The 15,181-nt window shown below is 46.0% G+C and overlaps 1 protein-coding gene and 1 pseudogene across 8 annotated transcripts in view; both read right to left on the reverse strand.

The window, feature by feature from the left end:
* NMT2 (N-myristoyltransferase 2) overlaps positions 1–14,825 on the reverse strand; it is a 63,881-nt gene extending 49,056 nt beyond the window's left edge. For 6 of the 8 annotated variants that reach the window (XM_054521990.2, XM_054521991.2, XM_024253869.3 and 3 more), the window contains exon 1: positions 14,602–14,825. In XM_054521990.2, the coding sequence (XP_054377965.1) occupies positions 14,602–14,711 (110 nt within the window). In that variant the 5' untranslated portion in view covers positions 14,712–14,825. The remainder of the gene's footprint in view (positions 1–14,601) is intronic. The other 2 variants (XR_010141482.1, XM_054521992.2) reach the window with 2 other exon arrangements.
* LOC134762031 (peptidyl-prolyl cis-trans isomerase A-like) lies at positions 2,426–9,231 on the reverse strand (annotated as a pseudogene).
* Positions 14,826–15,181: the final 356 nt, after the last annotated feature.

Raw genomic sequence — 15,181 nt, forward strand, 5'->3', positions numbered from 1 at the left:
CGGAAAAAACAATTTCTATGAGCAAAGTCAAAGGTCAAAGACAAGTTGGTGAGGCTGTACAAATGGCGCTTTTCACCAGGAAGCACAAAGGTGAACCTGGAGTCCTCAAACACAAAAGGAAATGCACCTCCCAGATCCAAAAGGGAGCCAGAGGTCATGGTCCACTCTGGGACGGTAGAGGAAAGAAACAAATAAATTTTTAAAAAGCAGACAAATACCACAGAGCTCTGAGAAGTTGTCTACAAGACAAGGAGCAAGTGGCAGTGTCTAGAAGGGATGGCTTAAAGCTGGGACAAGCAGGACTGGGGTCTCTCCTTTGCCAAAACCTATCTTTTCCCCTTTTCCTTAGGAAGTGACAGCAAAAAGTCAACTCAAGAAGAATGCTGGGGTCTGATGAGTCCCTGATACATAAAGTCTGGGTTTTCTCAGAGCTATTCCCTCTCAGAACCTTCCCCAGCCTTCTGTTATCCCTGAGGATGGGGTCAGGCCCAGGACAAAGTATGTACTTGTCAAATCATGAGTTTTAAAGACAAATGGCTCCTTTTAAGCAGTTTTTTTCATTTACCAATAAAGACACTCATCCCCAGGGGGTTAACTGACTTCCAAAGTCCAAGGGAGGGTTAGTGAAGGAAGCTTCTTGGTTTCTGGTTTAAAACTCATCTCAACACACCACACTGCCTTCCTAAAACTTAACTGAGATTTTTAAATAATCATCAGGAAATAGTCTGGAGAGGTAATACACGTACAAGGATATTAACTTCAGCCCTGTGTACTAGCACGAAAGACTAAAAACTACCTTACTGTCTACTAATAGGGGATGGATTGAAGAGGTAATGGTGTATCCATTCAATGCTACAATATACAGCAGCCCCCCTTTTTTTTTTTGGAATGGAGGTTTAATAGAAGAGAAGGGAAAGAGAAACAGCTCTTTCTATATAGAGAGAGGAGTCTCTGAGTGGAAAGGACCCATATACAGCCTTTTTAAAAAGGAGGTTGTTGGAGCCGAACACGGTGGCTCACGCCCGTAATCCCAGCAACTCCAGAGGATCACTTGAAGTCAGGAGTTCCAGACCAGCCTGGGTAACACCGTGAGACCTCCCCTCCGCCATCTCTAAAAAAATACAGTAAAACTAAAAGGAGGTTGATCTATGTATTTTGATACATAAAGACCCCCGAGATATGCTGTTAGTGAAAAATCAAGAGGCATGCTGCCATTTGTGTTGAAGGCCTGCGGAGGCACACGTGTGCACATGCTCCCAGCCTTGCCGCCACTGGAAGGACACACCAAGAGCCCGCAACAGCAGCTGCCTATCGGGGAGAAGTTCAGTGCAGAGAGAATGAGACTTAACTTCGTTGCCTCCCCTTGATGCCTTTTGAATTTTGTACCACACAGCTGACCTTTGAACAGGTCATACTACTTATTCAAAAAGTAACATAATGAAAACACGAAAATGTCTCTAAGGCCAAAGCTACACACAGATGTTTTATTTATTTATTTATTTTTTGAGACAGAGTCTCGTTCTGTCACCCAGGCTGGAGTGCAGTGGCCGATCTCGGCTCACTGCAAGCTCCGCCTCCCGGGTTCACACCATTCTCCTGCCTCAGCCTCCTGAGTAGCTGGGACTACAGGCGCCCGCCACCACGCCCGGCTAATTTTTTTTTGTATTTTTAGTAGAGACAGGGTTCCACTGTGTTAGCCAGGATGGTCTCAATCTCCTGATCTCGTGATCCACCCGCCTCAGCCTCCCAAAGTGCTGGGATTACTTACAGGCGTGAGCCACCGTGCCTGGCCTACACACAGATGTTTTATTAGTTAGTATACAGGTTGAGCTGCGTGGGCTCCAGGCCCAAAATAACAGCCGCTCACAACACAAGCACGTTTATCTTTCGTGAAAAGGTCTCTGCATCCCTCAGTGGGGAATTTGTGCCCTAAGATGACAGCAGGGCTGGCTCCCTCTATCCTGTCTCCCCTGCCCCCAGGATGCTGGCTTGGTGCAGGTGCTCTGGGATGACTTCCTACCACGGATACGCATATCCCAGCCAGCAGGAGGGATGAGTGGGGCCCTCCAGGTGCCCAGAACAGTGTCATTGTGGAAGAAGGGGCCCACTGGCAGCCTTGGCCATGAGGGTCCAGCGATAGGGGGCTAAATAAATAATGGTACCCTGTGTAGAACCACATGACGGATGGCCAGCCAATTGACCTGACTCAGGTGCAGGCTGTGCGGTGATCTGGAAAGACATTCAGGTCCTTTCAAATGACAACAGATGAATACAAACAGTATACAGTAGGTGCCCCTTATCCTCAAGAAGGCGTTCCAAGTCTCCCAGGAGATGCCTAAAACCATGGCTAGTACCCACTCCTAAACTGAATAGCCTATGCACAAAGGTATTTTTCCTTTTTCACAATTTTATGGGTAGATTATAATTTTTTTTGTTATTTAGTTTTTATTTCATAGTCATAAACTTAACTCTGCAATCCAGCTAGGCACGGAAGGGAACAAGGAAAACATGGAACCCAAAGTGAAATGCAGTGACAGCACAAAGATTCTAGGATACTACAAGCAAATGGGGTGGTGGGGTGCTACTCCGAGCTACAGAAGGAATGGTCTGGTGGTTAAGATAAAACACAACTCAAACTTATTAGCGTTGTCCACAGTCAGCAATGGTGATCTTCTTGCTGGTCTTGCCATTCCTGGACCCAAAGTGCTCCAGGGCCTCCACAATCTTCATGCCTTCTTTCACCCTGCCAGAGACCACACGCTTGCCATCCAACTACTCGGTCTTGGCAGTGCAGATGAAAAACTGGGAATCGTTTGTGTTGGGTCCAGCATTTGCCATGGACAAGATGTCAGGACCTGTATGTTTTAGAATGAAGTTCTCATCATCAGATTTATCCCTGTAGATGGACTTGCCACCAGTGCCATTATGGCGTGTGAAGTCACCACCCTGACACGTAAACCCTAGAATAATCCTGTGAAAGCAGGAAACCTTATAACCAAATCCTTTCTCTCCAGTGCTCAGAGCACGAAAGTTTTCTGTCTTTGGAAACTTGTCTGCAAACAGCTCGAAGGAGACTCTCCCCAAGGGCTCGCCATTGACGGTGATGTTGAAGAACACGGTGGGGTTGACCATGGCTGATAGTACAGGGCTCCTGGCGGCAGTGGCGTCTGCAAAGCCTTTTTGCTGGTTTTTTTAAGAGACTGGGTCTCACTCTGTCACCCAGGCTGAAGTGCAGTGATGCAATCATAGCTCACTGCAGCCTTGAACTTCTGGGCTCAAGTGATCCTCCCGCCTCAGACTCCTGAGTAGCTAGGAATACAGGTGTGTGCCACTGTGCCTGGCTTATTTTTTTTTTATTTTTATTTTTTTTGTAGAGGCAGGATCTTGCTATATACCCAGGCTGATCTTGAACTCCTGGGCTCAAGTGATCCTCCCACCTTGGCCTCCCAAAACAGTGGGATTATAGGCGTGAGCGACTGCATCTGGCCTGAAGGATTCCTTCTTACAACCACAGTATATGACCTTCTTTTCTTATTGAGAACTTTCACCTTTTCACTTAAGAAAGCACTTTATGGCTTCTCTATGGTGTATCCGAATTGCCAGTGCCCCGCCTCTTGTGCTTTAGGGCCATGAAGTACGGGTGACTTGACCACAAGCACTGTGATTCCAAGACAGCGAATCTGATCACAGAGATGGCTACTAAGTGACCTGCAGGTGGGGACGCTGGCAAAGGGAGGAGTCACATCCAGGGCGGGACAGGGTGGGATGGTCCCAGATTTCATCACGCTACTCGGAAGGGCATGAAATTTAAAACTTCGGAATTGCTTCTGGAATTTTCCATTGAATATTTTCAAACTGACGTTGACCAAGGGTAACTGAAACTGCAGAAAGCAAAATCACAGATAAGGGGGGTGATGAGGTTTGGCTGTGTCCCCACCCAAATCTCATATTGAACTGTAGTTCCCATAATCCCCACGTGTTATGGGAGGGACCCGGCGGGAAGTAACTAAATCATGGGGGTGGTTACCCTCGTGCTGTACTCATGACAGGGAATGAGTTCTCATGAAATCTGATGATTTTATAGAGGGGTTTGCACCTCCCTCACTCTCATTCTTCTCTCTCCTGCCACCCTGTGAAGAAGGATGTGTTTACTTCCCCTTCTGCCATGAGAGTAAGTTTCCTAAGGCCTCTCCAGCCATGCAGAACTGTGAGTCAATTAAACCTCTTTCCTTTAAAAGTTACCCAGTCTAACGTACATCCTTATAGCAGCATGAGAATGGACTAATACAGGGGGCCTACTACATTTGCATTTTTGTAAATATTTATAAATAGGAAAATGTATATATGAATATACCAAGGCATGGCATTTTTGCTTAGTGATTCATTCGATTGTTCTACACTAAAAATGTGGTTTCAGGCCAGGCGTGGTGGCTCACGCCTGTAATCCCAGCACTTTCGGAGGCCAAAGCGGGAGGATCACAAGCTCAGGAGTTCGAGACCAGCCTGACCAACACAGTGAAACCCCGTCTCTACTAAAAATACAAAAATTAGCCGGGCATGGTTGTACGCGCCTGTAATCCCAGCTACTCAGAAGGCTGAGGCAGGAGAATCGTGTGAACCCAGGAGGCAGAGGTTGCAGTGAGCCAAGAAGACTGCGCCACTGCACTCCAGCCTGAGCGACAGAGCTAGACTCTGTCTCAAAAAAAAAAAAAAAAGTGGTTTCGCAAACAAACTTTTTAAAAACTTCATTTGGAAACCAAAATAAGCACTCTGCTTTCACTGGTTCTTTCTTCAGTTTTCTTAAAATGTTAATAAATATCCCTAAAGTAGTGAAGAACAACTATCCCCCTGCCCTCCCAAAAAAAAGAAACACTAAAGGAAAAAACGATGGGAATTTCTTACATTAACTGAATCCCCAACCTTCTCTGGGAAGGTACTATATGAGCTGGAACACTGAGGGAATACAGCCACGGGAATAAAGAAGTCCCTATTTCCCCGGGGCATGTGAGTTTAAGCCAGGAACAGAAGTGCACTAAACAAAACAGAAACTGTAAAGGTGACATCCCAATTCAGTCCTTGACTCCAACCAGGTTTTCTCCTAAGGCTGGGAAAGCATGACAGGCCTCTAACTTACTCAAACCACCCACAAACAGCCACCATCCAGGGCAGATTGGGCATAGGCTGCAGCACTGGGGTACAAGAGGGCTGAAGTGGGTACCTCCTGGCAGCGCTTTCACCCAGGAGATGCAAAACCAGACTCCGTGGGCCACGTCACTTCTCACAGGAACCTGGCCTCCTGGAACTCTGAATGATGGTGACGCTGGGGGCAGGGGGCAGAGGCTCCAGAGAAAGGGGTGCTGATATGTACGAGGCTACAGGTAAGGCAGTCAGAAAAGAGATGATTAAGCCATGAAAGAAGCAAAAAAGAAAAAAACTTGTTACTAAGTACACTGATGCTATAAAATTAAAGGAGTCCTTTAAGGGACTAGAGAGAATAGAGTTCCTAATTATTGATTTGCAATATTCTTTAAGCAAAGAAATGTATGATTTTTAAAAAATTAATTCATTGACCCATTACACTGGTGAATTTTGGCTCCAAAGGTGTTCAGGTTGGTAATCAATCTATGAATCATAAAGAAAAAGACCTTGAGACATTATCAAATTACTCTTATTGAGAGTCCAAGAGACTGTAGTTTAGTGAAAAGCAACAGATTTACAGTCAGATAGACTTAAAAGCTAAGTTTGAATTTGAGTTATGGCCTGGATAAGTTATTAAAACTGATAAGCCTCAATCTCTTCATTTGTTATTGTAATGAGTCAACCAGGGAAAATATATAAGGCCGGGCGCGGCGGCTCACGCTTGTAGACCCAGCACTTTGGGAGGCCAAAGGAGGGCGGATCACTTGAGGTCAGGAGTTCAAGACCATCCTGGCCAACACGGCAAAAACCCATTTCTACTAAAAATACAAAAATTAGCCGGGCATGGTGGCAGGCGCCTGTAATCCCAGCTACTTGGGAGTCTGAGGCAGGAGAATCTCCTGAACCCAGGAGGTGGAGGTTGCAGTGAGCCAAGATCACGCCACTGCACTCCAGCCTGGGTAACAGGGCGATACTCTGTCTCATAAAAAAAAAAAAAAAAAAAAGAAAAATACATAAGCATATGCCAAGAGTTCAAAAAATTAGTTATCATTTTAAAATGTTGGGCCCTATATAGCAGACCAAAACTAAAAACTCTACAGCCAAAGTCCTCTCAATGAGAAGTAGAAAAACAAAAGCCTTCACATATTCTTAATGCATATAAAATAAAGACCATTTGAAATAAATTTGTCAATGGGAATTAAGAGCGATTGGAATCCATTCCACAAATCTTTAGTAAGTTACAAACACATGCAAGGTACCAGGTATCCTAAGGATCGGAGACTGAAAGTGCTGTCTCCATGCACACAATCTACCTGTGAGTAGACAGGCAGACACACGCTGTGTTCTGCAGACATGTTTTGAGGTGTGTCTTAGTTCAGCCTGCTATTACAGAATATGATAGACTGATTACTTAAAGAACAGACATTTATTTCTTACAGTTCTGGAGGCTGGAAGTCCACCAAGATCAGGGTGCCAGCAGGGTCAGGTCTTTGGTGAGGGCCTCATTCTCGGCAGAGGAACAAAGCACTGGACTCTATCTCTTTATAAGCATACACTGATCCTATTCATGGGGGCTCCACCCTTGTGAGCTACTTACCCCCCAAAGGTGCCACCTCCAGACAGCATCACCTTGGAGATTTCGGCTTTAACATATGAATTGGGAGGGAGATACAATTCAGTCCCAGCAAGGTGCCAGCATTGTTCACTATGTCCTTCCCTGAAAATTCCCTTTGCCCACAGGTCTCACCAAAGGTGTGGCCCTCAGTGGCCATGTTGTACCACGCAATTCTCTCCCACCCCTCTCTTTCCCTTCCCCATCACAGTGGACTGGATCATGCCTGGATAATCCCTTTCTTGGCCAGAAACCAGTGAGAACCTTTCTGGAGAATCTGAACTAAGGAACAGATGCTTGGGGCAGTCTAGTTGACAGAGAGGGAGACAGAAAGGGAGAGAGGTTAGAAAGACAGATGGACCTTGGGTACTTGACTTTCTAATATTTAATTCTAATAAAGTCCAGCCATACATTATTTTCAGATAACCTATTGTATATTTAAATAAAACCTTTTTAAAATATTTATTTATTTATTTATTGAGACAGAGTCTCACTGTCACCCAGGCTCACTGGAGTACAGTGGCGCAATCTCGGCTCACTGCAGTGTGTGCTTATAAAGTGATCTTCGTCTCCCGGGTTCAAGCAATTCTGCCTCAGCCTCCCGAGTAGCTGGGATTACAGGTGACCGCCATCATGCCAGACTAATTTTTGTATTTTCAGTAGAGACGGGGTTTCACGATGTAGCCCAGGCTGCTCTCGAAATACTGACCTCAGGTGATCCACCCGCCTCGGCCTCCCAAAGTGCTGGGATTACAGGCGTGAGCCACTGCGCCCAGCAAAATAAAACCTTTTACTTGAGCTGGTTGGTAGATGCTACACACACATTAAGCAACAGATGCAAAGACCCACGTCTCCCATTTGTGATTGTGGACAAGGAACTCACCTCTAGGAGCCACAGCTTGGGGCAGGAGAATGAGGGTCTGCCCGAGCAGAGGGCTGGGGAGATAAGGTGAGAGCAACTGGGAAAGATGTCATGGGAAAGATACACTCACTAAGAGCTACAGGGCCTCCGGCAGGGGTCAGCGCCTTTGGTCACAGTGGCTGCGGAAGGCTTCATGAAAGAAAGGACATTTGGGCTGACCTTGAATTTAGAGAAGAGGAGAAGAAAGATCAGGAGACACTCTCAGAAGCACAGGAAGCCATGACCCACAGAAAGGCGTGGGCAGTAACAAATTCCTCTTGGTGAACAATGATGTCTGACACTGAATTCAAAGTTGTTTTCTGCGCTACTCTGTAATCAGACCTCCCTCCCTACTCATTAGCCACAAATGCTTCAGCAAATGCTGTGCACAATAGCTGGATTTTAGTGATTCCTGGGAGGAGGGTGGTGAGAGACAGAGAACTGAAGATAACCGTGTTCCACCCAAGGCCAAATGTTGAAGAAAAAGAGCACTCTAAGGACACACAGGCACAAGGAGCCCAATGATGGGGCAAGTTGGCTGCAGTGTGGGTGTGCCTGAGGACCATGAAAACTTAAGACCCCGAGAAACCCCCATGAACATATATCAGCTCAGGCCATTTTGTTTAGATAGTAAAGGAAAGGTACCAGGTGCGGTGGCTCATGCCTGTAATCCCAGCACTTTCGGAGGCTGAGGTGGGGAGATCACTTGAGGTCAGGAGTTCGAGACCAGCCTGGCCAACGTGGTGAAACCCCGTCTCTACTAAAAATACAAAAATTAGCTGGGCGTGGTAGTGCGCACCTATAATGCTGGCTACTAGGGAGGCTGAGGCAGGAGAATCGCTTGAACCTAGGAGGTGGAGGTTGCAGTGAGCAAAGATCACGACACTGCACTCCAGCCTGGGCAACAGAGTGAGACTCTGTCTCAAAAAATAAAAAAAATAAAAAAAATAAAAAAAAAAAGGAAAGGTGACCCCAGCATGTCAAAGGACATGGAAGCCCTTTGGTAATAGAACAACAGGGAAAAAATGCCAGAAGCTTCTAGACTGAAAACAAGTTAAAACAGACAAAAAAAATAAGGTTACCTACAAAAGAAAGAGAAGCAGAGAAAACAGCATCTGGCCAGGCGCAGTGGCTCACACCTGTAGTCCCAGCACTTTGGGGAACCGAGTCAGGTGGATCACCTGAGGTCAAGGTCAGGAGTTCGAGACCAGCCTGGCCTGGGTGACAGAGCAAGACTCTGCCTCAAAAATCAAAAACAAAACAAAGAAAACAACATCCGTACCAGTAAATGCTGGAAGATATTAAAACAACATTTATGGAGTTTCAAGGAAAACGATTGTTATCATAGAGTCACATGCACACCCAGGCTATGCATTATGTGGGAGGGGAAAAGAATGGCATTTTCAGACACGCAAGAACTCAAAATATATCATCCACGCACTCTAAGAAAAAAAAACATGTGAGAATGCTGTTAAAGAAGAAAAAGACAGGATGTGTTTTCTTTTTTACTTTTATTTTTTTGAGACAGAGTCTTGCTCTGTCGCCCAGGCTGGAGTGCAATGGTGCGATCTCGACTCACTGCAACCTCCACCTCCCGGGTTCAAGCGATTCTCCTGCCTGCCTCAGCCTCCCGAGTAGCTGAGATTACATACACCCGCCACCACACCTGGCTAATTTTTTTTTGTATTTTTAGTAGAGATGGGGTTTCACCATGTTGTCCAGGCTGGTCTTGAACTCCTGACCTCAGGGGATCAGCCCACTTCGGCCTCCCAAAGTGCTGGGATTACAGGCGTGAGCCACCACGCCTGGCCGGGAGGATGTGTTTTATAAGGAACAATGGAAACCCATGAAAACAATAAAGCTGTCAGGAAAGTCTAAAATGTTTTTGCTAACAGGGATGTGAAACATGTAATAGTTAAGAAAAAAGTCTCTAGTGACACAAGGGCAAAAATAAAAGAATTACAATTCCAGGTTATTTCAATTAAACCTAGGAAATGAAAAGAAGTCAAAATATCCTACACAATTTTTCTTCTGAGATGGTAGAATATTTTAAATAGTGGTTAATTTTTTGATATGGATAAAGAAATATAGATGAAAACATACTTGTTCAAAATGTACAGATCGCCAGGCACGGTGGCTCACGCCTATAGTCCCAGCACTTTGGGAGACTGAGGTGGGTGAACTGCTTGAGTTCAGGAGTTCGAGACCAGCCTAGACAACATAGTGAGACTCTGTCTCTACAAAAATACAAAAATTAGCCAGGTGTAGTGGCATGTGCCTGTAGTCCTAGCTACTTGAGAGGCTGAGGTGGGAGGATCACTTGAGTCCAGGAGGTCAAGGCTGTAGTGAGCTGAGATTGTGCCACTGCACTCCAGCCCAGATGACAGAGTGAGACCTTGCCTCAAAAAAAAAAAAAAAAAAAAATGTGTACAGATAATCCACAGAAGAAAAAAAGAACGAAAACTAAACATATTCTACCAAAGACAGGAAATAAAATACAGAAATTTTTGAGTACCCAGAAAGCTTATAAACAAAATTCAAAGACTCAATATGATCTGAGCTGTCCAGTATGATAGCCACTAGTCACATGGGGCTATTTAAATTTAAATTAATTCAAATAAAATAAAAACATTCAGCTCAGTCACACTTGTCACATGCAAGTGCTCCATGTGTTGATGACTGCCCAACTGGATTACTATCACCCCAGAAAGTTCCAGCACACAACAGCAAGAGTCAGTGAAAGATACATGGTAACAAATGCACCCAGGTACAGTAATATCCCAGCGATGTTAAACACACACACATATTAAAAAGTGAGTTCATTAAACTATCAGTGGTGACATCTCTGGGAAATAAGGTGACCAGGGGCTTTCACTCTACCTTATATAACTTATTGTTTGATATATATATATTTGATTTATATATATATTTGATTTATATATCTCTATGTATTTGATATTATATATCTGTATTTGATATTTATATATCTCTATATATTTGATATTTATATATCTATATATTTGATATTTTTTGATATTTATATATGTGATATATATAAATATATACATATAAGAGATACATATATATATATGTATATTTTTAGACAGAGTCTCATTCTGTTGCCCAGGCTGGAGTACAGTAGTGCAATCACAGCTCTCTGGGCTGAAGCAATTCTCCCATCTCAGCCTCCCAAGTAGCTGGAACTGTACGCATGCACCACCATGTCTAGCTCATTTTTTATTTCGTCGAGATAGGGTCTTGCTGTGTTGCCCAGGTTGATCTTGAATTCTTGGCCTCAAGCGATCCTCCACCTTGGCTTCCCAAAGCACTGGGATGACAGGCATGAGCCACCACACCTGGCCCTATTGTTTGATATTTGAATAAGCATATTTTTAAAAAGTCATTAACATGTTTTCAAAGGAAACAACAATCAATTTCCTGAACTTGGAGTAGAACTTGGTTCTGTTAAAATAAAGTGATTTTAACTAGTATAGATGTATAACGTACATTTGCACTAATAAACAAAGATGGCAAAGTATGTGTCCTATATTTAGACAACCCTGGAAAAAGTTTGTTCTGGGCCAAAGGGTGACATCACCCATTCAGATGCAAGTCTTAGCAGATACTTGATCAATTCAAATCAGTTCTTGATTTGAGGAGGTCCCTCAGGCAAAGACTGTCGTTAATCTATTTTTCCATTTAGATTTATACAGTTGATAACAGATCAAATTTCAGAAAGGGCAGCTTTGAGTTATCCCTAAATTTTCCATAAGAAAAACCTATTGCAAGTCATAATATGTTTCTGCATTTTCCCACTGATACCACACAGCTGACAAAGGGGAAGTTCCCAACTCAATTTCAACAATAGACAGATAAAGTCAGATACAACAACATAGTGCCCAAAGAAGAACTTCCTTTTTCTTCCCCCCTAAATTGGGGATGGTAGAAGACAGATTATGTTCTTTGTTAAAAGAATTCCAAAGTTTTCATCTTTGTCCAATACCAGATCTTCAATCTTTCTAAGAAAAAGAACTCTTAAAAATGTCTTAGGCCAGGCACGGTGGCTCACGCCTGTAATGCCAGCACTTTGGGAGGCCGAGGTGGGCGGATCACAAGGTCAGGAGATGAGACCATCCTGGCTAACATGGTGAAACCCCATCTCTACTAAAAATACAAAAATTAGCTGGGTGTGGTGGCATGCGCCTGTAATCCCAGCTACTGAGAAGGCTGAGATAGGAGAATTGCTTGAATCCAGGAGGCGAAGGTTGCAGTGAGCCGAGATTGCACCACTGCACTCCAGCCTGGATGACAGAGCAAGACTCCGTCTCAAAAAAAAAAGGGTACATTTTCCATGAAAAACAAGATATAAAGACAGTGAGACTCAAGTATTTTATAATACTTACGCCATTGCTTTTAATTAAACATAAAACATCTGATATTTCATTCATGGACTCTTAGCATTATCTATAAAATGAAATACCCTTTTTAGTCCATGAAGAAAATTCCATGAAAACAAAAGAAAAGCATACCCAGTTTTACATATTTACATACTTACATTCTGGTGCAAAACAAAACTCTAATTGGGTATTTTCCTTTTATTTGAGGCTCTAGTTTCAACTTAATATGTCTAAAACGACTAGTAAATACATTACACGGAGTGGTGGGGTAAATGAATTCTTTCAGGCCACAAAAGTACTATTCAGTAAATTACCTCTCTGCACTGGCCACTGCCTGGTGGCCTCAAATTGACAAACTGCCTTTAAGAGGTGAAACATGTTCTTACTGATTCATCCAAAGGCTCATTATTTGTTATTTATTTATACTGATGGGAATGAAGAGGCCGAGTATAGAAAAAGAGTCTTTCAAATTTTAACATTTACAAACTTGAGCTACTTAAAACCTAGGTTTCTACTGCGATATCATCAGTACATGAGCCAAATAAAACACATTTACTCCCCCAAATTTGGCACACATTGTCTAAATTCAAATCCAAACAGGCAATCCAAGGAGAGCAGTCATTTGGAGTTTTCCTAAACTCTTTACATTTAAATAGAGTACAATACATCCATTATGTTAATCTTTTCCCACTAGAAGCTATTATCATGGTATCTGCTCTTGGTTAAAACATCTCAGTCCATGGGGCATCTCTAAATTTTGATTAACCTTTCTAATATATAAAATGTGCTGATATACAAAACTGAAAACTTCCGTAGGCAGCACAGATGCCTCTGGGTGCTACTCTGGGAACTTTAGCTTCTTGAAAGGTGTCGGGGGACAGGCTCAGATCAATGCGCACACAGATGAGGAATTCTTTGTACCAGAGACATTCTCAACAGTGTAAGCAAAGAAGTCCTAATCAAGCCCCCAACCTAGAATATCAGTCAAAAGAGGAACAATAAACAGAAATTACAGCAGAGAAAATAAAAGTCCAGGGTCTCTCCAGAAAGATAACACAGGTACTGAAGCTAATCCATCAGCTTGCATCTGCACCTGGGCCCATTTCTGGCACTAGAACTACCGTTTCAAAAACATACTTGTATTTAGCTATCTATCACAAGCACGTTTCTATCCCTGCATAAACAGAGCTCAGGTTCAGATTCCTATGCAATTTCCTTTCCTCTCTTTAAAAAAAAATATTCTAGACTCGAACATTCGATACTTGCAGCCGCCACTGAAGTATTCACGGCAAAGATAAAAACAACTTGCAAATGGGAGAGGCACATAGTCAGCTTTTCTTTTTCTTGATTTCTTGTTAATATTTTATAATGAATTAGAGGTCAGTCAAAAGTCCCTTTCTATAGCAAATCTTAAAATAGACAAGTAGAATGCAAATGATTTACACTTTCAATGATCAATCATTTCAAGAATCTCTCTATGAACTGAGTAAACCATCTGTGACTCAGGCCTCCCTATCATGTTTTTTAAGCTGACCCACTTCTCCATCAATCACCATGGTTCGAAAAATCTCACTTCTAAGGGTGTAGCAAAAACCGCTCTGTGCTAGCGCATAGTTTGAATCCAATAGGGTAAAAGGGTAATGCAAAGAGCACTTCAAAAGGACACCACTTTTTATTTAAAATGACCCACTGCCTCTAAAAAGAGAGCATCCACCCCGGCCTTCACCTGAAGCAATTCTTTTCTCCAACAGAAGAGCAAATCAAGTCTGCAGGGTTTGGGGGCAAAGGTAAAGGATTAAGAAACCCGATCAAGTGTGAAAATGCGTGGTGCATCGAGTTTTGGAGATCAAATACCAGCTTTGCAAACGGGATACGGCCAGGTCAGCGGGAGCCCGGTTCAGGGGATCGGCCCTGCTCTGAAGAGCTCTAGGGACACGCGAGGCGGTGCAAAGCCCAGTATCCCCAGCAGGGGCCGGGCCCGGGACCCCCTCGGCGCCAGAACTTTGCGCAGTTCGCCGCCTGCAGCCCCGACACCACCGGGGACACCTCCACGCCGCTCCACCCACGTCTTTGCCCATTCTTTTCGGGTGGCGGCTGCGGAGAGGGGGTCTGAAGGGACTTAACAAGGATGGCAGGAGGCAGAGGAGGACGACCTCCTACCCCAGGCTGGGGCCGCCACAAAGGGAAGGGCGTAGCGCCTCTCCTCGGCGCCCACCGGAGCCACCCGCGGGCGAGGGCAACATGCGCCTCCTGGGCCAGGCCGCTGGCGGGGATGGGCGAGGCTGGCCGGGGGCACGCGGCAGGTGACAGTAGCGTCTCCCCGCCCGGGCCCCAGCCTCCCCGCCCACCCCGGGCCTCGCCTCCCAGCGCACTGTCCTTCTCCCGCGAGCCGCGCGCCCCGGACCTCACCATGGGCTCCGCGCCACGGAGAAGCCATCGCGGGGCGGAGCGGCCGAAGAACCCCCAGTCCTGGGAGCCACCCCCGAGCGGGAGACCCTGGCGCGCGCGGTCCCCGCCCTGTCGCGCCCGGTGCGCCCGCGCGCCGCCCCTACCCTTTGGCGTGCTCCGTCTCCTCCTCATTGTCCCCGTCTATCCCGCACGTGTCCTGGTCGTCCAGTTCCAGGCTCTGCTGGCTGGCCGCAGACTCGCTGTCCTCCGCCATCGCGGCGGCGCTGGCTGGGGAGGCGGTGCTCGGGGCCGGGCCGGCGCGGCGGGGCGGGCGCGGCCGGCGCGGCCGCAGCTCCCTCTAGTGCCTCCCGCCGTACTGCTTGGAGTCGGAGCCCGGGCGCTGCGCCCCGCCCCTCCCCACCCGCCGTCCCCGCCCCTCACCGCCCTCCGTCTCCGCCCCTCACCGTCCACGCCCTGCCGGCCGTCCCCGCCCCTCCCCGCCCTCCGTCCCCGCCCCTCCCCACCCTCCGTCCCCGCCCCTCCCCGCCCTCCGTCCCCGCCCCTCACCGTCCACGCCCTGCCGGCCTGCCCCGCCCTGCCCCACGGGCTTGAACCCCGCCCACCTCTTCGTCCCTTCCCATCAAGCCCCGCCTCTCCCCGTCCCGCCGGCTTCAATCCAGCTCTCTAACCCCGCCCACCTCTGAGGCCCCGCCCCTCCAGGCCCGCCTCTCCCCGCCCTGCCGG

The sequence above is a fragment of the Pongo abelii genome, chromosome 8 (genome assembly GCF_028885655.2).
Source record: "Pongo abelii isolate AG06213 chromosome 8, NHGRI_mPonAbe1-v2.0_pri, whole genome shotgun sequence".
NCBI classification, from domain to species: Eukaryota; Metazoa; Chordata; class Mammalia; order Primates; family Hominidae; genus Pongo; species Pongo abelii.